Source organism: Haliaeetus albicilla, chromosome Z (assembly GCF_947461875.1).
Source record: "Haliaeetus albicilla chromosome Z, bHalAlb1.1, whole genome shotgun sequence".
Classification (NCBI taxonomy): Eukaryota; Metazoa; Chordata; class Aves; order Accipitriformes; family Accipitridae; genus Haliaeetus; species Haliaeetus albicilla.
This window is the reverse complement of record NC_091516.1, coordinates 48,951,717-48,978,204: the sequence shown is the minus strand read 5'-3', so window position 1 is coordinate 48,978,204 and position 26,488 is coordinate 48,951,717. Positions and strand designations below refer to the sequence as shown.

Below are 26,488 nucleotides of genomic sequence, written 5' to 3'. Positions count from 1 at the left end.
TTCCATTGGGAAAATTTTTCAGGCTGGGCAACTTTTTTTCTAACCTTCTTTAGGATTTACAAAAGCTTAAGTCTTTACCTATTTACATACTTTCTGGTTACTGTGTTCTGTGAGCACTTGCTATAAATATTAAAATACCACCATTGTAAAATACTAAAAAAAATAACACTGACCAATATCCCTTTTTCATCACTGCCATACCATGGGGAAAAGGACTTAATTGCTTACCTGTTTGCTTATTACATGGAGGTATCTACTGTAAGGGAAGCTAGTAAGGGAATTAAGATTGACATTTGATTATGAGAACAGTGAAGTTCATGGTTACCTCCTCTATTTATGTATTTACTTTTATTTCAAGGGAACTGCTCAGACAGTTAAAACCAGGAATGTATTTAAGTGCTTGATTATAAATGGTATTGGCTGAGTTCCCTGGTAGAAAGCCAGTCTGTGTACAAATTCTATCTATCTTGCTTTGCTGTTTCATGGTGGCACTGAAATGTAGCTGTTATGTGAGATCATTATTAAAAAAGGAAAAAATACATGTCATACTACCTGTCAGCTGGACATGCAAAAGCCTGAGCAGAATTAGACTTTTGACTGGGGAACCAATTTCCCAGCACAAACTGAAATTTTGTAGTGATATACCTATGGCAGCCTTTATTTGGTAGCAGATGAACTACAGTGCTTGATGCATAATTTATATCTAATTCTATAAAAAGTTGTATCATGCAGTGAATTTTATACAAATGTTTTTTCATTTAAGGCAGAAGCAACATGAATTGTGAGCTATGATTCCTCTGCTGGGTGAGCAAAGTAGCAGAGAAGTCAAGCAGTGATTTCTTCAACCACTGTCTGTAGTTACAGCAGCAAAACATCTTTTGACACATGGAAATGGGATTTGGCATGTATTCTGCACATAACAGATTAGCAAAATTGCAAGACCTCATGTAATTTGCATGGCAGATAACCATCAACCTCATTGATTCAGGGAGTAAACACAAATGCTATCTGTTAGTATCATGTGGGCAAAATTATCAAGCTTTTGCTTATGGCATCAAGATTTGCTCTGAAGAATCAAACTCTTTTACCCTAATTCAGGGGAAAAAAATGGAAGTCACTGAAAAATTTTCTGAAAAGAAGTTTTTATAGGTATGCACTTTTAAAGAAGAGCCTTTTCTATGTATAAGAAATATTTATATTAACTAAATATTCAATACTTAATCTGTTGTATACTGTAGAGGGTATTATTAACATATACAAGTTAATGTTTTAATTTGTAAATAAAATATATTAAAATTAGTTGGCTGTATATTGTCTATATACTCAACTGTATTTTACAATTGGCAAGTGTTTGTGTCTAATTGTGGGCTAATTTATAAATGCTTTTCCACAAATCACTGGAAATGGAATATCAAACTAATTTTGGTGACTGGTAAAGCTTCAATGCATTCAAATGTTTATAATTTATCCGCATCATTTACTTCTTTCTCTTTTGTTTCTAATTCAATAGAATAATGTAAATGCAAGATAGAAAAGACCATTTAAATTGGCTTGTTTGGTCTGTCTTGTACAACATTTTCTTTGTAGCCTCTCCAGAGCTTTGTCCACTCATATTTTAAATAACTCAAGCAGATGAGAGTAACTCCATAACTCTACCAAAAGAAGGAGAATGTTTCACAGTCCACTAAGCTGAACTGTTACACCATTTGCTTAACATCTAAATGTATAGTTTTCTTTGCTAATTTTAATCTTATTACAGCTGTTTATTGCAATTTTAACTCTCATAAACTTCCAATTTTTTTTTTTACAATAGGCTCTTCAGGAGCTAGTAGATGGCTGTGAAAGCCACCTTAATAGCTTTTGGCTATATAATAAATAAAAGATAATGGAAAGTTCTATAAGAAGACTATTACTTGGTAATACTTGGTTGACTGATTGATTTCTAATTTTTGTAAAACCCTTAGAGAGGTTGGAAATTTTAAATTCTAATTCTTGCACATTAAAATGCTTTTGGCATTAATGAAAAAAGAACTTAATAAACAAATGCTAGAATGTTTTTTGCATGAATGCATATATATGTGTAATACCCTGGTGTCGGGGTAATGTCAATCATAATCAATTTTTAAAAATATTTCTATCCTGTCCTCACTGAAGGCTGACCAAATGCAGTGCCTTTTACATAGGCAGTGTGTTAGGTGATGACAGGAGAAAAACAGCAACACAGTTAAACCTCCCAGAGGTTTATTTTCAGTTAAACTGAACTAGGATTTATTGATTAAGGAAGTACGCTATTGTGTAGCAGGTGCATGTCAGTAAAAATGTGTTTAATTGGATGTAATTCTGCTTGATACACCAGATTTCCAAACAGTTTTATTTGGTAAAATTATGCAAAACCTGCAGCATTTGTTTCCAGATTTAAAAATACATTAAAATTTAATTAAAAGTGGGCCAAGTATGGGATGGTCATACCAAAGATATGTATGCTATTTTTTCTGTTGTAGTGACCTTAAAGTTGGGAATGGTCATGACTAAATTATAGATGTTAGATTACTGTTTTGGTTTTTTTTTACTTATTTGGTGTAATATCTGTTTCTGATTTTTTTTTAAGTATATATACAAAATCAAGGAGGAAAGCATCTAGATGATACACTGCTAACTGTAGTTTCCCAAAACAATCCTGCAAAATAAATACATCAGCCTCATCCCCCTAGTTTTGTTAGATGTGAGAGCTCAGTGCCTGCCCAGGTCAGGTCCAGAAGTAGTTTAGCCATGACAACATTCACATTGCAACCATTGGCTTCACAGTTTACATACAGTTAAACGGAGACCTTTCTTCTCTAAGGCAGTCATTTCTGCCTGTAGTAGCAGACACATTTAGCTATGTCAGTTTAACTTAATCAGTTGGTTAAATTACTATTTGCTTTTAATGGTGGTGCACTAAGGGCAAAATTTGTCTTATTTTTCCAACTATTCCAGCTGATTGTCTAAAGAGATGCTACCTCTGCCTACAAACCTGGTCCTGCATATGTCCTTTCACCTTCTCAGCTACAATGAAGTACTATTACAACTGGAAAACATTTTTGCTTAATACAGTGCAAGGCTGTGGGGGTGATTTTCCAATTCCAGTTAGAGACATTACACTTTATCTTCTGCTATGTAGGAGCTGTACATCAGCTGATTTCCATTCCACCAACCTAGTGCTGGAAAAAAGAAATATGAAATCTTGCTTTTGCCAAAATAAATGGGAGTATAAAAAAGGAGACAAAAGAATTGGATGCATTGTTAAATATTCACATACAGAGAGGTTCATATGTCAAAGCCAGCATCTTTAAACTACATGGTGGATTTTTCTGTACCCACTTCTACTTGCCTTCAATCTATTCGCATTCTTCTGTTCGGTCACTCACTGTTTTTAAAACTGGTTGTCATTAGTATTGAAACACACATTTGACTGTTCTTTACTGCTGGTTGTGCTACAAGTGCCTAAGTCACAGAATCCAGACTTGGTTTGTAAGGCTTTTACTGTATGTTTCCTTGTTAATTACTGCCAGGCTTTCTGAGAATAGCAATGTATTCTGATTTTTGTGGACAAAGGCAGAGAGGAAGAAAAGTTGTTGAGCAATGCAAACATTTTCTTAGCTGAAAGTTGTGGCTTAAAGTATTTTGCTCATACAAGCAGAAGAACTGTGTATGCTCAAGACTTCTAAAAGAACTCAAGGATGAAATAGCCCAGCTCCTAGCTGCACTGTGTAATCCTTCACTTAAACCTGCTTGACTACTGCAGGATTGCTTGGCAGAGGTATTTCAAAAAGAAGTTTCAGGAAAAATCAGAAGAATATTAACTGATAAACCTGACATCTGTGTAAGTCAAATTAGTAATAATATGTAATACAATAGTGAACATATGAATAAATATGACATATCTGGGAAGAGTTGACACAGCTGTTGTTAAGAGAGGTTGTGCTTCACAATCATATCAGAGTACTTTGAAGAAGTCAGGAAGGAATAAGGAAGACCTGGTTGATACAATCTGTTGGGATTTCCAGAAAGCATTTGCAAAGGAACTATGCAGTCATAAAAGGGGAAGTCCTGGATCAAGTTTTAGGGCAGGTTCAAAACAAACAAGGGAAGGTGGTTTTCGAAAGAGAAGGTAGCTGAACCGAGGGACTCCTTGCCACAGGATCTTGTGGAGCCTAAAAGATTTTGTGGATTACGAGACTGATTAGATGAACTTACAGAAGTACAGAGGCATAAACCCCAGTTCAGAAAGTCCCTGACCACAATTTTTTCATGTGAGGAAAGTGTTCTGGGAAAGTATTGTTGCATTTTCATCTGTTCTTGTGGCCTTTCTTTACCTCCCACTGCTGAGTGCCAAAAGAAACGGAATAGTGTATCTTTTCTCTGACCAGGAGTGTTCTTGTGAGAGTGTAGTTGCACACATTGAAATTTTCTGAAAATTTGGTCATTGGTGTTTTAAAATGGCATACCCTCTATGCATTTGATAGATGAACTGTTGCAATATATGACTACAGTATAATGTTGGACACTCTTGTCAAAACATTTGGTTTTCCAGAAAGATGTCTGCTAATCTGGGGACAAAGTACAAAATAAATATGTGATTTTCTACTAGCATATGACAGAATATTGTAAGTCTTCAGCCATCCATAATACAATAATTGATTTCTAATGTAATTTGTAATTAAACCAGAAAAATGTTGTCAATTGTTCTTCTTATTAGAGAATACCTAGCTATTTAATACTGCCAAACAGAAAATCAAATATGTGCATATGACATCTGGGGGCTTTGTAGGAATGGTTAGGGTTGAGTGGTGAAGAATGCTGCAAGGGAAGGGCCAGCCAAACAAAAACGATATCCATTCAACAGTCCCTAATCTAAAGTATACCCCAGCCATGGTTAGCTTAAGACATACTTGATGCACAGATTAGACACACAGATTGATTGAAGCATGAAATTTCATTCAATTATTTGCATAGAAATGAATGTGGAACACAGGTGAAGACAACAGATTAACAGTTGTCTAAAAATCAGTCTGGAACTTCTGAACTGCAAAATGTGTTCACTTAGAAAGACCTGCTCCCCAAATGTCACAGTTGGAAATTTTTTTTGTTTCCATTCCATATTTTATGTAGCATATTGATATGTAATATCCTGAGGGTTTTTTATTCCCTTTTGTATTATTCTTGTAAGTATTGTTACTTGTACCAAAAAACATGGTGGTTGTCTCATGGTATCATTAAAGTTGTGTTCTGGCTTTCTGATAATCAACAGAATATAGTAATAACAATGTAGTCCAAAAATTATACTCAAACACTTTGATTTATGGAAGCTTACTTATGCTTTCCAAATCCCAGGGATGATCTTTTTCATTCTTTTAATACTTCAAAGAAGTAACACTGATAACAATTGGCTGGTTAAAGTAGAAATGTTCAGAAGACAAGCAGTGAAGGCTGGTTTTGCAAAGAGGCAAAATTCTGTTATTTGATAATTATATTGTAATTATTTCAGTAATTATTAAGTCCTTTTTTCCATTATGTAACAGGTAAAAATATTTTGTTCTTATATAAAAAATCCATAAAACTTAACTGAGATTTAATTATGGTCCTAATGCTTTACCCCCAAAAATGCCAAAATACAGAGAGTAATGTATCAAACAATGAATTAACACATTTTAAATTATGTTTTGTTATACAATGGTTTTGTTAATAAGCTGTTACAAAATGATGTGTATGAATAAGACAGAATCTTTTATTCTTCCTGTTTGTTTCATATGTGCACGTGAAGATGCCTGCATGAAATTTCATGCTTTAAGCCATCTTTTTGCCACATTCAGGCCATCTTATTGGACTAATGATGCTCAGATTATATTTTGGTCTTGGGCATTCTGCACACAGTATAACACCCTTTTTTGGTCTTTCAACAGCATCATCTGCTACTTTCTCTCTAATCTAAGTCTTGTGAGGGAACTCCCAGAAATTATATCTCTAATTTCCTTTAAAGCCTTTAGTAGGAGAATTCTTCACCAGTGTGATCTGATGATCTTTTATGTCACTCCCATAAAAGTATTCTCTGTTGATATGCTTCTTGTTATCAGTTTTACATGAAGCATTGAAAATGACAGAATAGGATTGTAACTTTACAAAAAATAGCAAAAATATTCACATACAAACAGTATTTGAAATTTCATTTAACTGACAGTATTCTAATGTAATGGCAGGATTTAAGTATTCCTGCACTACTACAAGTCTGTAACATTTTGTGTGGAGTTAGAATAATCTATAATTGCTATAGGTTTTGTTATTGCAAAACATATGCAGAAATTTCTGACTCTATAATTTTTATTAAAGTGGTATTTTAAAGGGACTCTGCTAAAAAAAGTACAAAGTTTATGTTCTGCTATACATGTATTTACTTATTTGCAAAACTAGGACTTGTTTTCTAGGGATGTACTGAGAAGAGAACAGGGAGTTGGTATTGTCCTACAAAAATCAATGAAACCATAATGAAACTACATAGATGATTGTATCTTAAGTTCATTATGTCTGTTACAAAATTCAGTTATCAGTGCCCTTTTTGGTGAACTCCTGCAATAAAAAAATTATGTACTGCACTTTCCACAGCTTCTGAGAATGTATTTGGCCTCTTTTGGCTGATTTTGTTTGCAAATCAAGTTTACCCAACTATTTATAAATTATCAAATTATCCTTGCTGCTGTCTACCATCAGTGCAGGTATTTGAAGAACCACTGCAAGGTCAGGTGAGTTCTTTCTTGCTGCTTCTAGATCTCAGTTACACTCTGATTAGCTAGGATTGACATCTGGCATATCACGAGCTACCAGCTCTTCATAATTCCTTTTTTTTTTTTTCAGACAGTAGGTTCTGTAGCATGAACAGAGCTGGCCCACAGCTGCTGAAGAATCATCCTTTTAAAGATACTTGCATTATTTGGACTAAGTCACTCATTCATCTTCCTTTTCAGCAACTGCATTATAACAAGAGTTAAAAACTGTAAACAGCCGACCCTTGGCTACATGCAGATGGCTGACTACACCAGAAACCTTGGACTTTTTTCTTAAGCTGAGATTTAGTTGCTGAAGGATGTTGCTCATTTCTGTTAATAAATCCGAACTTGACTTAACAGTTTCCAAGCCTGCATTTCCTGAAAAATATTCTAGCCCATGGTGACCAGGGTGCTAGTGATTTGTATCCTTTCTGTCATTCCAGACTAACCATGTCATGACAAAGTCTTCCAGGCTGTTCAGATGTCTCAAGGTTTCTCCTACCTACCATTTTTCAGTCTTTTCAGAACTTCCAGATCCTCTTTGCTTTCCTTTTATAAAGATTCAAGTTTTTGTTTTAATTCCTACTGGCCTTTTTAATTATTTTTTTTTAATTGGAAAAGTGTTCATGAGGAAAATATGAAAGTGAGACATATCGTTACTACACTATCAATATGAACAATGGGAAACATATGCAATTTTAGAATAAAGTTTTAAAATGTATGATGTAAGATACCTGCAGGATTTTCTAAACCCATTTATTTTATTGACATAGCAAATGTCCTGTTATTCTCTGTGTTGTCTTTGCAATATTATTTTGCTGGAAAAAAAAGTGTTAATAGTATAAAATCAGTTATTTTCTCTGAGGAGTGAGGTAGAATTGCTTTTATTCTATAGTTATTTCAATTTGAATTAATTGATCCTTGATCCTTCCAAAAAAAGTAATTAAAAGAATTTGTATAGAATACCTCTGCTAACTAATCTTATTTATCTTGATTGATAGATAGAAGAATATAGAGGAAAATCTGTTTATTTATGTGTTTGTATGTGTTTGCACATGTGTGTATTCCTAATTTGAAGAAACAGCTATTTCATAGTTGAAAATGCTGAAATACAAGATCTTTTATAAGGTACATGACAACTGCTTCTCAAAATTTAATTTCAACATCATTTAATGTGTACATAGAACTAAGCTTACCATCTCCATGAGCTATATATTTCATACCTTAAATATCTTTACAGCTCTGATAGCCATTGGACGATACAGCATGACAGTAGAGACAGTGGATGTTGGATGGTGCAAAGAAATCACAGACCATGGAGCCACCCAAATTGCACAAAGCAGCAAGTCTCTCAGATATTTAGGGCTGATGAGATGCGATAAGGTAAGGAGCATTTGCTTGAACTGGTGCTTGCTTCTGAGTGTGTGTGAGAGTGAGTGTGTATGTATGTGTGAGGGAGGGAGTGTTGGGAAGATTTATGTTTTTCTGTACAAACAGGTTTGGTATTCACTACTGTGGTAACTCTTTTAGTGTACTGTCTTCATATATTTAGCTAAAAAAGTATCTAGAGAACTAAAAATAACATTATAAATTTTTGCAGACACAGATTTTCAAAATACACCCACAGCCTGAGGTGCTCACAAAAGTTTTATATAAAATCTGCCCTCTGAGGGTTTTGAATATTTTTCGCTAAAAGTGATTGGTATGTCACGTCATTACTATGACAGACTACATTGTTTTTTAAAAAGAAAGGAAAAAAGAAACAAAAGAATAATAAAAATACTTCCGTGTTACTTTGAGAGTGATTTTCTATACATCTGTATTCTTGCTTATATATAATGGTTTTGAAAACACAAGGACAAGGATTTGGATGAAACCATAATGCTAATAAAAAAGAAAAAAAGTACTGGATTTCTTATTATTTAGCTTTCCTACGTGGAATATGTTAAGAATGTAAGTTTTAGCACTTCATCATTAGAAGAAAAGAGGACAAGGCAGTCCAGCTCCACTTCACCCTGTATATAGACTTCAGGAATCATGTCTGTGTTGAGAGAAGAGGGAACAAGAGGCCTGGGAACACAGCAGAAATAACTCAAAGTCATTGGAGGTTCAGAGTCTCTGATCTCAAATCTTCAAATATACCTGCAAGATTGTTTCTTTTCCAGCCATCATGAACGAAACGTCCAGCTGGTGATGCCCATCATAAGCATGTCTGTCAGGCTTATGAATTTTTGATTGGACACAGCCTGTGGAAACACAGGTTTTTAGTCTAAGAAACTTCATGCTCAAAACCATTGCCTTGCATCCCTTGCAGTGCTTTATAGAAGACAGTTACAAACCCTAGTATTTCAACTGGCAAGGAATTATAATTTCCAGGTCAGTTGTAAAGTTAGGAATAGCATTTTGCAAACCCAGCCTTAGACAGTTTACAGTTTGAGGGGAGGTTAAGCACTTTGGAAGAATTGCTCTGTCTATTAAAGCTGACTCCACTTAATCTCCTAAACATTAGTATTTTGTAAGAGCCAATAGACAAAAAGAGCGCATGAGTCTCTGTGATGGGCTGTGCTAAGATTAGGTACTTAAAGAATGTTCAAAGGGTTACTTGACCTTGGGAATTAGATCTGACCCTGAATCATCTGATCAATTTTACACATATATTTATTTTGTGGATTTAGCTAATGTTGAACAACCACCAAGGATCTAATAAGTGCAATAATTCTATCCTGTCTTCAGCTGCTATAGAAAGTCCATGATCTTGATGCTGAAAACAAGTTTTACGACCTTATCAGTTAAACTGTAGGTACTACAGTCTGTATTCCTCTAATTGCTGGTTAATGCTTTCCTAGTTCTTTACAAAGGATTATACACCATCTTTTGTGTTATGAATGTCAACTGCTAAAAGGAAAAAAGAAGTATTTTTTGAGAAAGCTTCAGGGAAGATAGAAAAGCAATGTTGACTGTGTGCCTGCAAGTGTGTGTGTGTATGTGTGTGTGTGTGCGTGCACATGTGCATGTGTGCATGTATACAAGTATTCAAAGTATGGCAGCTAAAAGTTGTTAAGAAATTATTAAATGCTGTTACAGCAAACACTACAGTAGCAGGACTATCACTGAGAATTATTTTCTTGTTTGCAAAGCCTTGATGGGAAAAATAGCTTCACAGACAGAATGAAGTAAGTACCCTTGACTTAAGAGGTTTTGGCAGCTAGAAGATGCCAGCTCCCTTTTTCCACTGCAAATGAACAGAGAAATTACTGAACAAAATCATGTCTTCAACTGTCTCTCCCCAATATCATGCAGAACTAATTTTTTCCAGTGGCTGCTCTATTAAATTAAAAATGTCAGTGTCCAGCACATCATTAAAGAGAATTCTTGGGTGGTGCAGAGGGGTTTGTTTACATGCCGCATTGACTGAAATTCTTGTCTTTGGACTCTTGTCAGCTTGCAGTGAAGAGAGGGTTAGAAGATTTGCCTCTTCTAACCTGCTTTCCTTTTCTAAGGTACTGACTGTTATGCTAGTACCAGGTAGCATTTATGCATGTCTAGGAATTCCCAGGCATTGGAGGGGAAGTACTTAAACAGTTACATAAGGAACATATGTAAGTAGACTTCAAATGGTTACCACTAAAATACTCTTTATGACCCAGGCTCTTTGGAATTTCTTTGATATGCAGTTGACATAAATTAGAGGCGTCAAGGGTCCTCCCAAGAAAGATCAGAGAGGCTGCAAGCCTGGGTAAAGGCAGGCTCTGTTTTATGCCATTGATTATCTGAGTGCCTCCAGGCAATGTGCTTCAGTAGATGCAGAGCATTATTGATCCACACCATGACAATAATCAAATTATTCATTTTTCATCAAACTGCTGTTGCCATGACCTTTCTTTTTATCATGTTTCCTACCATCTAACATGCACACCACAGGAGCAATATGGTCTTTGCCTTAAAACAAATGTCATTATGTTGAGAAGTCTCATAAAAAATGCTGACTTTACCATGAGATCATCATAATAAGGGCATATATTTAAGCTGGAAGTTTTCTAGTAAGCATTTTAACACTAATTTTTCAACATTTAAGTGTTGCCAAATAGCAATGTAATCGCTATTCACGAATCACATACAGAAAAAAGTCAAAGATTACTAAATGCTGAAAGTCTTTCAGAACTATCCATAGTAGAATTTTGGTTTAGAAAACATGTTTATGCTTAGATACACAAAATCTAAATATTCTTTTCAATGTAAAAATATTAGGGACAAGGTTACTGAGCAAATATCTCTTCTTTTTTTTCTAATTTTCCTCAGCATCTCCATGACTTTAGGCAAATTCAGCTTTCCCTGCGCTACACAGCAGTGCTGTCTGAGGCCTGGAGGGAGCTCTGAACAAACTGGTACTACTGGAAAGGTGCAGGGCAGTGTGGACACATGGGCATAAATTCCAATAGCAGCTTAACTGCCAAAGTACAGCACCTCATCCAGGACAGTTAGCACTCAGCAAGGCTCATGAGATACCATCTGATAGATGTGGTATTATAACTTAACTGCTTCCATCTCCATGAGTAGCTCAGGAAATGCTAGCTTGATCTCTACAGGGTCCTGCATTGCACAGCATAGGTACAGCGAGACACATACCATTAGTTTTCTGTGTCAGATAGGCTTCTGAGAGACTGTGACCCAGTCCTCCGAAAGTATTTAGGTGTTCAGAAAGTAGACCCCAAATGTTTTTAAGTGCCTATATTTTGAACAATTAAATTCTCCAGTTGCCTGCATACAAACATCAACATTTACTTGGAAGTAGCTAGGACCCTTCTCCCTTCTGATCTTTCTCATGGTACAGGGTATCAACTTGTGTGCAAATACGTATTTGTGTGCATACGTATGCGTGGGTCTGTACAGGCACCTGAGAGCACTTGGGACTGCACAAGTCACGTATTTCAGTAAATGTTGCCATTCTGAGTCTCCATTTCTTTTGAAAGCAGTATGAGATAAAATCAGTAGTTATTTAAGGCCCAAGCAGGACATTTTAGAGGGTTGTAATTGGAAAAGGTATAAAAGATAGAGTATTTCTGTTTTGCATTCTGGTGTTACCACCTACATTCGTGCTGTGCCCCACTCCCAGGGGCAGTGAGCCAGGTTTCATTCCCTCGTATCGCCTCTTCCCGATGCTCTGACAGCACAGGAAAACCACAAACTCCCAGTTTCTCTGCATAGAGGAGTGCTGTGCTGTTGTGGGCTGCAGCCCAAGGTTGTGTTTTGGGACTTGATGTGGGTGTGTGGGAGCCTGTAGCTGATTTGTGTACTGCCAGGATACACTGAAGGTCTGATCTGTCACCTCAGTAAATACTAAGGCAGAGAGTTGTCTCCAGAACCAGGGGGTATTTCACCTCAGTTCAGTCCCTTTACAGCAGAAAGGGGACATGAAGATCCATTCTCCAAACCAAATTCTAATTGTAGCTCTGTATTTTTTTTATCACAGCTTAGGAAAGTATATTTTTTAAAGTATAATTCGTCCTTTCCTATAAATACTTTGAGAGAGATGTGGGCAGTTATGGGGTACTTTCTTTTCTCCCACAAACACTGACATCAGGATTCCTAAGAGCTGTACTTGCATCCTAAGGGCATAAAAAGATGCCTACATCAGATTCACAGATTCAAATCCACATTTCAATCTTCTTTTTCTGAACACAATTCTGTACATTCCTACCCTAAACTGATCTAGGTCATACTTACTGATTGTCGTTACTTAATTATTTCTAAATATTTTGTATTTCATATTTCCAAAATAAATCAGAGAAAGAGGGTGATGCTTTTTAAACTCTATGCTATTTATTGCTAGAACTCATTTTAAAGATGTCTTTGTAGCCTTTCTTTATTGTGCTTTCACAACAACCCAAACAACTTTAAATAATCGCAGTTTGAAATACTCACCCTTGTGGAAAATGGCTGCATATCACCTAGGAAATAGTGGCTAAAAATTTGATCTGTTTTTCTGGCTGATAGCTTGGCTGGTTGAACAATGTGTCAGAATAATCTTCCAGAGGAGTTTGCAACTTTTGTCACACAGATTTTCATATTTCACAACCCTTTTCCTATAGCTGTGGTGCTATTTGCAATGGTTATCAGCAGTGCTACCACGTAAATGCAGGAGACATTTTTTGGGAAAATGTGCAGAAAAATGACACTGAAAAACAGAGGCTACAAAATTCCACATTCACAGCTATGTGTGAATGAAATTAAGTGAGTCTGACAAAGTTGGCTGTGAGTGGATACACAACTTCAGTTAATAAATCATCATGGCCTTTATTCCTTGCCTTTTTTTTTTTTTTTTTTTTTTTGAGAAATTCAGGTTGCTTTTCATGAAAATACTTCTGAAAGCTTGTAACTTATTCCAGATGACTTTCTCGGGTGAATTGTAGCATGTAGTTCCTGTTACAGTTTTAGTGAGGTGTTAGAGCACAAAAATTGATGGTCAGTACAACTGACAAAAAGACAAACTCTTTTATATTACCAGAGAGAGGAAGGAAGATAGATGACCCCTAAAAATAAAAATGGTCCACTAAGAAATCATTTACATCTTAAGTAAGAATAAGATTTTTAGAAAATCAGTAGATTTTTAAAATAATTTATCACTTTATCCTTCTATAAAATCTGTTTTAGAAATGTTTGTAAATATATATCCTGTGCAAACTGCAAATCATTAGTCTAACTGGGATGCAGCTCCTGTTGTATATGAGGAAATGCCATCTTGTGAAAAAATTTACCAACTCAGGGCAAAAAGAGTTTTCCACATTTTATATATATGCATATGCATAAGCATGACTGGGAACATTTTTACCTTTCATCCACAAACTTTTAATTTACATAGATAGCCTGTAACTCAAGTAGATGAAAAAGGATAAGCTCTTAGGTTCTAGAGATACATCTTCAAATTTCAAATACATTTTTGAGCTGAACTGTTCTTAATCAACAGTAGAACAGCAAGAGTACAGAGCCATGTCTTGTTTTAATGTAATTGTCTCAGCAATTTGCCTTCCACCTTCAGAAAATGCTAACTATCATTAGCCTGATCAAAAAACCTGACAAATTGCTACCATTTCTTCTTTTATATTTTAAGGGGTTCATTTAGAAATTTGAAATTATGGTTTTGTGATATTGAAGAGGACTGAAAATATCCAATCCTTCCATTTAAGAAAAAGTCTATGGCACTTACTTTCTCTTAAATCACTATAATTTGTTCAAGTTAAGTTGCCGCATATTAAAAAGGATGCACTGTATTTTTTAAAGTTTTATATATATAACGTAGGAGCTGTGATTGATACGTCTCTCTATGAATAATGAAGAATTTAGATTCATAAAATCTGTGAATCCCATTAGAAAGAAACTACAGTTATCATTGCTAAGCCACAACAAAAGAAAAATAGCATTTATTTCACTTTGGTTTTCAATACAATTTTAAAAGACTGAACAATACTTCTTTTTTCCCTAGCTAACTAGGATAACAGATCCATTACGTGTGTGAACGAAAGCATCTGCTAAAATATAAAAAAAGGATTCTTTATACAAATCAAACTTCTTGTACTACTAGTTTAACTGTTTCTTTACCAAAAGATTTTTATCTTCCAGGTTGATAGTTCAGCAACAAATCCTTGGCAGTAGGCTGAAGATGGAATCTTACTGAGTTAATGAATCTGTCCTTGTTTTTAAAAAGCAACCACCTGACCATGTTATACTGTAATAGAAAGATGGACCCTCAGGTACTGATCAATGTTTCAAAATCAGGATAAGGCAAACTATTATGGAAAAATGCAATGTGAAGTAGTCAGCATTTTTATGATCAAAAAAAAGATAAATTTTTTAGAAGCATTGTACCTTGGAACTTCCAGTCATTTTTGCCAGCTGGCAACTTTTGTTTTCTCTGTTAGTTCTACATGCCATCATTTTGACAAGTATTACAATAATGTGCTCAAATTATTGTTAATGTAGAAGAATAGGAGGGAAAATATTCAAATACTCAAAATATAAATTCAACAGGCAGAAAGTAATCTGAAAGATTATTTATCACTATATAAGTAAACACTGTCATTTCACTGCATATGGGTCTTCATTAACGCCAATTTTTATAAGTCAAAACAAAGCAACACATAGTTTTATCATAAATTTGAAATGCTTATGATACTGGTAATATTTTTACCTTCAGATCTTGTATTGGTGGAGTCTAGAAACTAATCTGATTGAAATGAACAGAATTAGCAAACCAACCAACCAATCAAACTAAAAGGCTCCTTCAGAATGGTCTTCTGATTTAATAGGAAAGTAAACCCTCACAATAAGCAAAGAGAATTGAGAATGAAAACTTTTATGACTTATACAATTTTAATGTTCAATATTGTGTCGGCAGTAATGATTAGAACAGCAAGCCCTGAAATGATGGCTCTGCTAGAAAACTATGTAAACTCACAGAAACCTGAAATGGATTATTTTGTTAGTTTGCAGCAATGCAGTGACTGCAGCAATTGTGCAAGGACTGGCAGTTTGAGGCAATAGAATTCACCTGTGTAAACAACCACAACAATGAATTTCATCCCTCTAGGACTCTACTTTTCGGTTGAGATTTAAGCAAAGAACTGTGAAGGGGCTATACTCCACAAGCAACCTTGCTACATTTTCTGAAATCCTTCCAGAAGTGCTACCATTGAATATTAGAAGGTTTGTGTATTCTGTTTATTTCACTTCACATGGCAGAAAAGATTACAGATATTTCAGTTTACGTGCTCCTTGCCCTTTCCAAATGTTAGTGGGAAATTAATTGTGAGGATTTAACACAATTAAGTTGTCAAATGTCATGCTGATAATAATAGTACGTCAGACTATATTCATCAATTTCATTATTTATGAGTCCACAATACAGTGTTTGTATGTGTGTGCATGTATGCTTTTTTTTTTTTTTTTTTGTAAATAACAGCATCTGTTAAGTCAAAACGCATTCTTACATTCTTTGCTGAAATTGTAAGGGACTTTATTTGGACTATAGGATATTGTGCTAATACTGGCAGTGCTGTTATTTTATTAAAGTCCTAAACAAAGGTTCTGCCCCTGGGCATGAGGGCAGTCACTGAAACTCTGTGGAATATGTCTGCCTTAGCTGATCAAGTGCACTTCACACAAAACGTTTCCAGAAATCTTTAATTTTGTTATGGCTACAGGCAACAGTTATAATTGGGCCACCTGAGAATATAATTCATTCAAGTATTAGCAGAAAAAAAAACAAAGTGCACTTTTTATAAGACACTGACTGGATGAAGCGAACTACAGCTTAGAGAAGAGAAAGTATGTATGAAAATGTGTTTCTTAATAACTCCAAGTGTGTATATTTTGGATTTTATTGTTAAAACATTAGAGAAAGTGGAACATAAAATGTGTGCTAAATCCATCATTATGCATACACACAATGACTATAGAGTCATTTCTTTGTCCACTACATACAAATTTGGCTTTCACGTAATACTGCTGTCTGTATACTGAGACAGAAATGCACACAAATTTCAGTACCCCTAATGCCACAGTACCACTCCATAAGCAAAAATGTCAATAACAAGATATGAAAGCCCTTTCAGAACAAATCAATTTGCATTTCTTTTGCATAAAGTTGGTTTTGTTGTACAGGTGTAATGATAATACTTGTGCCCTGTTAACCTTTCTTATCAGACATCATTTGTATGGTAGCCCTTAAAATCTTTGGTGTGAATGTTACTTTTCACCTGCTAACATTTCCCTAAAATTCTTCACAAGTACTAGGTTTCTAAAATTCAGCTAGCAGTTCCATATATTATTAATGCTTTTCTATGCAGATATTGCAGACCAACTGTGTTATAACTTAGTCTGTTATTTTTTATTAATGACTGGCCTATAAAGTTGTGTAACTGAAGATACCTACCTGTATTGTCCTCAGAAGGAAAGTGCCCATGATGTCAGCACTCTCCAAAATCAACTAGCCACGTGCCTGTTCCAAGGGCTAGCTTAGATACCATGCAAAAGTTATTTCAGCAGGCCACCCCGTGTGATGTTATGAACCACTGAGGAGCATCGGCAAGTTTTGCTAAGAAGTTCTAATACTGCACCTTCGTACTAATTCAGTTTTTCAAGTGTGGGGTTTTTGCATGTGAGCCTAGGTTTGGGGGGGCTTGGGTTTTTTTGATTATATGGCTGCTTATTGATTTCAGTTACAAACTTGGAATGGAGATAACTTTTTCTTTTCAATTATCAAGTGAATTGGATGCTACCTTGAAGCTTTTCCTTACATAGGAAAACTTCTAGATTAACAGTGAATGCTTCTTCACTGTGTAGAGCAGCATAAAACTTGCAGTTCAGGTGATGACTCTACTCTCCCTTTTCAGTATTGCTCTAAATGACACAACACAGACATTCTTGGGACATTTTAGTAGCTTTAGAATCAGAACTGCATTCTAAGACTGCCCTTGATACACCTATAGCAGGAGTTTTTGAGATCAGTAGGCAGTCTTACAGCTCTTCTTAGAAAGAGTGAAGGAGTTCTCTCCGTTTAAAACCAAAGCTTTTTAAAGCCCCTTATGTGCCACTTGGTATTCAAATCTAAGAGAAGATCTCCTGGACATGATATCAACTAAAGGCAAGTTAACTAAAAGTAGGAAGGTTCTGTTTAGGAAAAGTCCTTAAACCTCTGTTTCTGTTCCTTATTTGTGAATAAAACTATCAGTCTTATTAAAAAGAAATGTCTAGTTTGCCTGATGGTTTCAATTGTTATCCCTAATTTATCTCAACAGGATTAGGAAAACTTGACTCCCTTGAATTTAGTAAGATCTCTCCTAGGAACATAATGGAAGCAAAAGGTAAAGAAAAACAGATCCTAGCCCTTTGGAATCTGTTGATATCTTCAGAAATTCCTGAATTTTAGAATCTAGAAGTTACTCATGGTGGTCTGTGGCAGATACAACGGGTGTACTAAATCAGTAAATACTGGCAACCAGACCAGATGACTAAGCCTAGCATACCAGATCAAAAATCTGAGTGAATATTTTTCGGAGAGTAGCTTAAAAATTGAAAACTGTAGTTTCAGTTTATCCTGAACCTGAAGAATCAGCTCATAAATGCCAGTTAGTTTATTCTGGGAAAAATATTTACAGACCGGACAGGTTTTTCAAGCTTTCTGTTGTAGGTAGATCATTTTACCTAAAGGAGAGAAAGAGTTTTGAACACTGATTTGCCATTTTTCTCAACATTTCACCCATATTATGTGTATACCAACCAAAGTGAGATTAAAGTCCTCCAAAGAAGCACTCCTAAAACCGTTTTGTGAATGTTCTTCCACTTCACATGAACTACATGGGTATTCGTGTTCTTCTTTCCCAGGTGAATTCCTAACTGTCACATGAGGAAGTATGCTTTTTCGCTAGTGCAGATAATATTTGAATATCTCTGCACAACCACACTATCATCAGAAAAAGAAATTAAGGCGGTTCCACCTCAGATAACATTTGTCACAAAGTCAAGTATATTCAACTGGGAAGTAGGCTACTCAAAATTGTGACCTTTAAATAACTGCTCTAATTGAGTTAAAAGATGATATCACTTGGTCCTGCCAGTTTCTGTAACCCATCTTCTCCTTTGTTTTTTGAATCTATTCTTTGGCCTGGAATAAGAAAAAATGAGCTTCAAACCAATATTTGTTGTTGTTTTATTTTTTCTGTTTGATGACCAGGATTCACACAAACCTATTACTTTGACTCTTAATGATAAGGACTCCATTCTTTCATTATGTGTTAAAACATAATTGAAGGGCTATTCAAATTCAAATAAAAGATTATGTATTAGATAATATAACTAGTTTATCTTCAGACAGTAGTCTTCCTTTTGACAACATAAAAGATGAAGATTAATGAAAGTTCTGTGGAAGAAAAAATACAACTTTTAAAGCATATTAAGATGTGAAGATTTTTAGTTTTCATTCATTGAACAAGACTGTTAAAGCTCAGAAGGGAAAATTGCTCTGTTTATGTAATGAATGTATTTTGGGAATAGCATTCAGTACTTTCGTTTTATTACCAGCCAGACTGCATCTTAACAAACAGACAGAAGCTTGTGTTCTAATGGTTAGGTATAAGGCTTCTTTTAATCTTAATCCTACCATAGGGGAACTGATGACAAGGATACTAATGGAGCTGACTTAGATATTCCTTATCTCATTCATTAACAAAGAACAAAATTTTGATTTCACAATTTTCCTATGATTTAGGTAGCGCAGTTTTAGTCCAATACTACAGAAAGTTTAAAATACTAAAAATTTTACACTGTTTTAGTGATTGGCCTGACTTTTCTCATGGTAAAAGAAAAGCTTTCAAAGTCTTCTGAAAGGGGATCATTTGTGGCTTAACTATCCACATTTGTTTCTCATGCTGGGATCCATGTAGGTTGTCCCACTGCCAAGTAGGATCCTTTTTCTCCCTCTTCTGTTGTGTAATCTTACATTGAATTTATTTTGTCTATCATGATTCTTAACTATTTGCTGTTACTTTCTTAGGATTAAAAATATTTACACTTAGTTAAAAGTTACATGTATTTGACCATTTATCATGAAGCTTGGTAGGATAGTTTTTTCCTCTGTCATGAGAGTAAACTCAATTTTTTAAACTCAGAGTAATTTCTTTCTGTAACTGTTAAGATTCCAAATGTGTACATAGGATTTGTTGTTGTTGTTACTTTTCTGTTTAATACCACTCAAGTTATTGTCTAGGATCAAATTAATAATTTAAAATGCTCATTTAACACTCCAGCAAAAGTGCAGAAAACCTTCTACTATTTAGATTTTGTTCATAAAATAGCTGATATTGTGAGTGTCACTTCTGCAATGACTTTACCTGCCTTCTGCATGTTCATGTTTATTTTGTAACTGTATATGGCACTCAATACCAAAAGTTTCCTTATCCTGTTTAGTAAAGTAGTAATAGCAGTTGGTAACAATTTTATTAAATATTGTTTTATCCAGTAATAATTGTATCAGAAAAAACGTAGGACACATGGCTAGTGCTAGAAGGTTTACCATAGATTTCTTCATAGGTTTTAAGACTAAAAGATACCATTGTAACATCATCTCTCTTCATGAGTATCATGGGCCATGCTATTTCACTTAAGTTAGACTTGTAGTAAATACATTAGCTTTTATCTAGCTAGACTGTAGCTTCTGTAAATGTGTTCAGTCCTAAGTCAGACACCAGGGCATGGAGGTCATGTCCATGAGAACATGGAGATCATCACCTATCTTCCTGTGTTTGAACATGATCTTTGTAACAAATTTGCCTTATTATTTGTTCCCTGTAACAGAAAATCTGCTTATGATATTGTCTCTAAAGCTATTCTAACAAATAAAGCCCAATGGGTATGTGTCAAATCATTATAATCTCTATCTACTAGTAATATTTGCAGATAGATAAACAATATCTCTTCTTTAAGTTTCCCATTATGAAAGAGCAGAATGAGCAGCTGTCTGTGGTAAGCATTTTCGTTGTGTCTGAGTTAACCATTAAGAGAAGTTTGTGGTAGTATGATAGATTTTGCCATGGCTGTGTGCACTACAAGTGTAAAGAAAAGAGGCTTTTGACTATTTCTGAATAGCAAAAAGTAGCAAATACTGCTACTTTAGGGGATTCTTCCCTTCCAAGCAGTATTTCTATGAAGTGTTGCAGACAGTTTGAAAGTATGTATTCAGCTATAAATATCAAATATTTTGGAGGACTTGTGCTATCTCTGATTTCATTTTGATATATTAAAAGTCACTTCTTGCTTTTCAGCATTGGAAGATGTTACTGTAACGTAGTAATTTGCCAAAAGAGTACAGTTTGTGCTATGAAGGGAAGTTAAACCAGTTTTCTGTCCAAGTCAGTCTCAGCTAGATGAAACTTCCAATAAAGATTGAGTGTTTCTATTATCAAAGTAGAAGAACTGGATATTAAACCTTTCATTTATCCTTGTCATTGGGTGCAGTCACTGTTCAGAAGGATGCGCTCCTTGTTATCTTTTAAGGACAAAAATATTATTAGATACTGTGGTCACTGTGCTTCAAAATATTATTCCCAAGATGTATCTTTGTAATGGTGTTAAACATTTTAGTCTGTTTTTTCACTTTTGGCCTTGAATGTGGAACACTGTGGGGGAAAAGGCAAACGATGATATCAGTTGTACATCTTACTAATCTAGGTGGTTCAGTATTTAAATGTAGTGTCAATGCATTTTAAAATACCCAAGTGTTCAGCAAAGATTTCAAAGAGACCTACGTAGAAGTTATGGTTCTTAGGTTAATCTTTTATTTATCTAAAGGCTGAAGAAAGCTGTCTACTTCTGTGATATGAACTGCAATCATCTTAAAAGTAATTGACAAATTAATCCCCTCACAGCGCTGCCATTGTAAAGGTGTTAGGTTTAGCTAGGCTTCTCTGATTGCTTTGTCTAATCAGGAATAAAGGTGCTACCTTTGATGTCTAAGATTTAGGAGGGACATCCCAGACCCGACAAGCTTGTATGTTTTCATTATTGATCCTACCATTTCTGCCCGCAACACCCTTTGTGCAGTGTTAGCCTCACACCAAAAGGCTAAAATAAAAATTTCTGCCAGTGATGTATGTGAAGACATGCAGGACTTTTAACCTTTGGAAAAGTTGACTTATATTAATAATTGGTAGATTGGTAAATTGATCTACCTGCAATACAGAATAATTTTCATTCTTTTTCCTGTGTTTAGTCATGTTATTTCTTATTTTTCATTGCAACCACATTGATAGCTACCATACAGTGGAAGTTCATTTCAGTAAGGTTAATTGTGGAGTTACTGCTTAGTATGTATAAAAGTATCATAACTGTGCCATAAATTAATTAATAGATGTAATCAAGTTTCATTTTCCAAAGCCAAGAAAATCCTGCATTTCAAACGTATGTCTGCTTGAGCAAGTTTGAATACATCTGCTTCTATTTCAAGATAAAAATCTGTTACTCTGGGCAGCACGTTGTTAAACAGGATGGCGTTTCTTTGAATAATTAGGTTTGGGGCACTATGAGTGGCCAACATAGTCAAGCATGGAATGAAAGCAGTTTAATAGATTGTTAAACGTTGTTGCAGTTCTCTAAACAAAGCTGTTTTCAAATGGAGACTATTTGTCTTTCCTGTTTGCTTTCAATCTAAAATAATCAAACAGTATTTACCAGAATGTTATTAAAACTTCTCCCTTTACAATAAAATCAAGGTGTATTTTGGGGTTTTTTATTCTCTAACAGAACATTACGTTCTGTATATTTGTTTTGTGTTAAATGCACCCAGACCTATAGTATCAGTGAAGAGCCCAATCCTGCAAGTTCTCCCAGGAGTCCAAAGTTCGATCATTCATTTAGCTTGCATAATGTTGCCCTTTTTATTCACTTTTTGCACATCACAGATTCTTTTCTTTGATTGCAGGTGAATGAAGCCACAGTAGAGCAGCTAGTGCAGCAGTATCCGCATATAACCTTCAGTACTGTGCTGCAGGATTGCAAGAGGACATTGGAACGGGCTTATCAAATGGGCTGGACTCCCAGTATGTCTACTGCCTCTTAACCTCCTATACAACATGAGAGTTCCACTCTGTGGCATTCAGTAGTTTTAATGGGGATTACACAGGGTTCACAACTCTCATATGATGCAATATAATTGTGAGTTTCCAGAGGTTACAGTAAAATGGCAAATGCTGTACGCTGACTTTAATGTAATGTACAACTAAGTACTAATATTGAAGCAAAACTTTAGAAATGCATTGTGGTTTTGTTAGCATAAAAGATATAAAAGCCTTTGGCAGATTTCTTGAAGTGGATTCCTACTAGTTCTCTGGATAGTTTGAGTTATAGAAGATGTTAAACTTGTTTTCCACTGTTTAGTTTACTTTGCTTTGGTCATGGGTGTTTCCATTGATTTGTAAATGGTAACTCAGTGCTAGCACCGGTGCAGTTGATCAACAGAGGCCTGTGTTGAAACTGGGAATTAAATTTGATGCTTATTATTTACTAAAGTTATCCCAGGAGTTTTAAGATGCACAGTAATAAGAAAATCTACAAAGAACTGTGATCTTCTTACACACATTTTGATAATTATACAAATCATCAAACAGAAATCTTAGTAAACAATGATGATGAGAGAATGGGTATTTAATGGACAATCTTATTTTCTATCACTCAACAGAATTGTTATCTTCTTTCATTTTGTTTTGTTTAAAATAAAGAAGTGCTGCGGAGACTTTCAAATCTTTCCACCTTGCCATTTTTATAAGTGAGTTAACAGTGCTTAATCTAACACTGATAACCAGTTCCTACTTCGTAAAGTCAAACAATAATTGAATACATCAACTATCAGAAATAAGTTAACAGACAATGTTTAAATATCTGCTTGAAAAAATTACTTTATTTTTCAAATGAACTTGTCTCCTTTGACTATGTGTCATGGTTTCAGCCCAGCCGGTGACAAAGCACCACGCAGCCGCTCCCTCACTCCTCCCCCACCAGCCACAGTGGGATGAGGAGAAATATAAAGGCAGGCTTGTGGGTCGAGACAAGGGCAGGGAGGGATCACTGACCACTTATGGTCATGAGCATGAGACAGGCTCAACTTGGGGAAGAAACAAAATCAATTTAATTTACTACCAATCAAATCAAAACAAGGATATTAGGAAGTAAAGCCAAACCCTAGAACACCTTCCCCCCACCCGTCCCTCCTTCCCAGCTCAACCCCACTCCCGATTCTCTCTCCCTCCTCCCCCCAGCAGTGCAGGGGAACAGGGGATGGGGGCTGGGGTCAGCTCACCACACCTTGTCTCTGCCGCTCCTTCCTCCTCAGGGGGAGGAGGACTCCTCACTCGTTCCCTGCTCTGGCATGGGGTCCCTCCCACAGGAGTCAGTCTTCCACGAACTTCTCCAATGTGAGTCCTTCCCACAGGCTGCCATTCTTCATGAACTGCTCCAGTGTGGGTCCTTTCCACGCTCTGCAGTCCTTCAGTCACAGACTGCTCCAGTGCAGGCTTTCCCATGGAGTCACGGCCATCTTCAGGGTTATCCCCCTGCTCCAGCGTGGGCTCCTTCCCCAGGCTGCAGGTGGGCATCTGCTCCCCCACTCCCCTCCATGGGCTGAGGGGAACAGCCTGCCGTCTCACCACGGGCTGCAGGGGCATCCCATCCTCCATCGCACCTCCTCCCCTCCTTCTTCTCTGACCTTGGTGTCTGCAGAGGGGTTTCTCTCACATCCCACTCCCCTCCCCCACTGCAGCTTTGCCCTCTAAAATCTGTTCTCCCAGAGGCACTACCACTGTCACTAGTGGGCTCAGCCTTGGCCTGCGGCAGGTCCAACTTGGAGCTGGGGAAGCTTCTGGCAGCTTCTCAGAGGAGCCACCCCTGCGGCCCCCTCCCCCGCTACCAAAAAAACACGCCACACAAACCCATAACACTATGCTGTTATGTTGTTGAGTACATGTTGAGGGAAATTCAGATGAATGGGTAAGCCAGTAACAGGATTCCTCTCGTTTCCTGTGTGGTTGTTACTTTACAACAGATCTTACAATGCAAAGTGCTTACCTCAAGAAGGCCATCTAAACACAAGTCCCATTGTGGGTATCATTTTGTAGGATCAGATGCTTCATAATACAGTGTCTGCAAGAAAATACCCAGAGTAAATACATAAAAAGATTAATTTTCTGTGTGTCACATTGCATTCTAAGCAGTATAATTTTACCAGGGGATAGTGAAGATATAGGCATTTCAGCTTCAATTTGAAGTTGCGTTAACCTTTAGAGTATTACCATTTGGTTAAGAATGTTTTCAGGTGTGTAACACTGGGTATTTGTTCTTCAAAGGTTACAGCATTTTAATCCAAAGTATGAAATGCTTAAGCTTCAGCTGAAGAGTTGCCATTATTGTCAAAATTTTTTGCAAATCCAGAAGGTCTCATGCAGCATAACCTAGAAGCTTGTTTAGTATGGCTGTATAACTCTCTGTAAGACTGTTTGTTGATGTCCATAGCATAATTTTTTACAAAAGAAACATCAGCTCACAGTAATTCCAGTGAGAGTGTTGAATGTTTTCTTATTAGACTTTTAAAAATGGGGATGAACTAATTTCTCTGGAAAAAATATATGCGAAGTTTTTGCTTTAAATAAGTGGTAAATACATGTGAATGTGCATAATGCTAGGCTTTTTATTTACTCAAAAATGACAACAATATTTTCAGAATAAAGCCGATGCATTATATTGTAGATATAGTACAGAATCTTAGTCATTTTCCATTTAATGTCTTTTTATGAGTACATTAAAACTATTCACACAGTTTGTAAGTTTCTATTTTTTCGTGACACCTTTGATCTTGTAATGGGTTTTAATAAAAGAGAGAGTAAAGATGTAGTGTCTTCTGTTTATCTGTGCTGCTAACTGTACTTAGACTATGCTAACATAAAGACTGAGATCTCCACCCTTGAATATGCAGAACTCATCTGGACATGGTCTGAGAAACTAATCCAAGCTGGCCCCATCCCCATTGTGAGTGACAGAGTTTGACTAGATCACCTCCAGAGATCTTTTTCAACCTAAAATACTCTATAACTCTAAAGTTTTTTTATATACTACAAATCTAGTTGGTCATCTCTTTTAACTTTTGCTATTAAGCCAATTCCAGTAGTTTTGCCTTTTACTGGCTATTCATCGCTCTCTTATTTTTCTGAACATATTAATCTTTGTAGATCTCAGTGTGGCTAATTAATTTCCATGGATCTTGTCATTTACCTAATTTGGAAGTTTATGTGGTATAAGAATTCTAGACAGAAAAATGTTCTTCTAACTGCAGTGTTGTCACAGATAGCTCTTTAATTTCTTTATAATAAATCAATATTTCCTAAGTAGTTTTATAGGAATAAATAACAATGTTGCACACTCTTTAATTTTTGAAATGTCATTTAGGGGAAATACCATTTAGGGGAAAAGGAAAAACTATTGCCTTTTGTAAAAAGAAAAATTACTCATGTTTTCAATTACTCCAAACTTGCAGTGGATTAAGAAACTCACAGGCAGCTTACGTGCTGGATTTCCAGGGTTCCAACAGGCCTACTTTACTGACAAAATGTCTTTGTTCCTTCAAGGTCTTTCTGTAAACTTGCCATTAAGGCAGGTAGCCTGTGATTCAGCATTCATGTTATCAGAGATGTTTCTAGGCTGGAGGAGCTGGGCTTGTTAAACCTGCAGAAGAGGAGGCTAAGGCAAACTCTTAAGTGCTTTCTTAACTAAGCAGTGGGTGGTTGTAGAAAAAAGACAGATAACCTTTATTTTCAGTCATTTGTTCGTCTAAATCCAGGTATAATTCTGTTTTAATACCACTCAAATAGTTCACTTGGTGGTTGCTCTACCCATCTCTCTCCACTTAAAGTAGATGTGGAGAGGAGTGTTCTCACACAATTTGTCCCACCAGGGGAAATGGCTACAATGGTGTTTCACATGCAGATTCAAATTCACTCTGCCCAGGCTCCCAGATTAGTGGGAAGTTTAGTGAATTGCCAAATCCAAGCTTGCATACCCCCATTCTCCACAAGTGCTCTTGTGTGGTACTAGGCAGCTTCTAGTCATCTTTGAGCGGGTACAAAGTGAATTTCTCTGAAAAATATCATAGTTAA

The 26,488-nt window shown here is 36.0% G+C and overlaps 1 protein-coding gene across 3 annotated transcripts in view; it reads left to right on the top strand.

Annotated features, from left to right (window-relative positions):
• FBXL17 (F-box and leucine rich repeat protein 17) overlaps positions 1-25,226 on the top strand; it is a 290,036-nt gene extending 264,810 nt beyond the window's left edge. The window contains exons 8-10 of one of the 3 annotated variants that reach the window (XR_011323445.1): positions 8,041-8,183; positions 17,594-17,659; positions 22,270-22,341. Coding sequence is in view for 2 of the 3 variants with exons in the window: in XM_069777471.1 (XP_069633572.1) it covers positions 8,041-8,183; positions 22,270-22,407 (281 nt within the window). In the remaining variant the exon portion in view is untranslated. Of the gene's footprint in view, positions 1-8,040; positions 8,184-15,384; positions 15,501-17,593; positions 17,660-22,269 lie in introns of all 3 variants that reach the window. The other 2 variants (XM_069777472.1, XM_069777471.1) reach the window with 2 other exon arrangements.
• Positions 25,227-26,488: the final 1,262 nt, after the last annotated feature.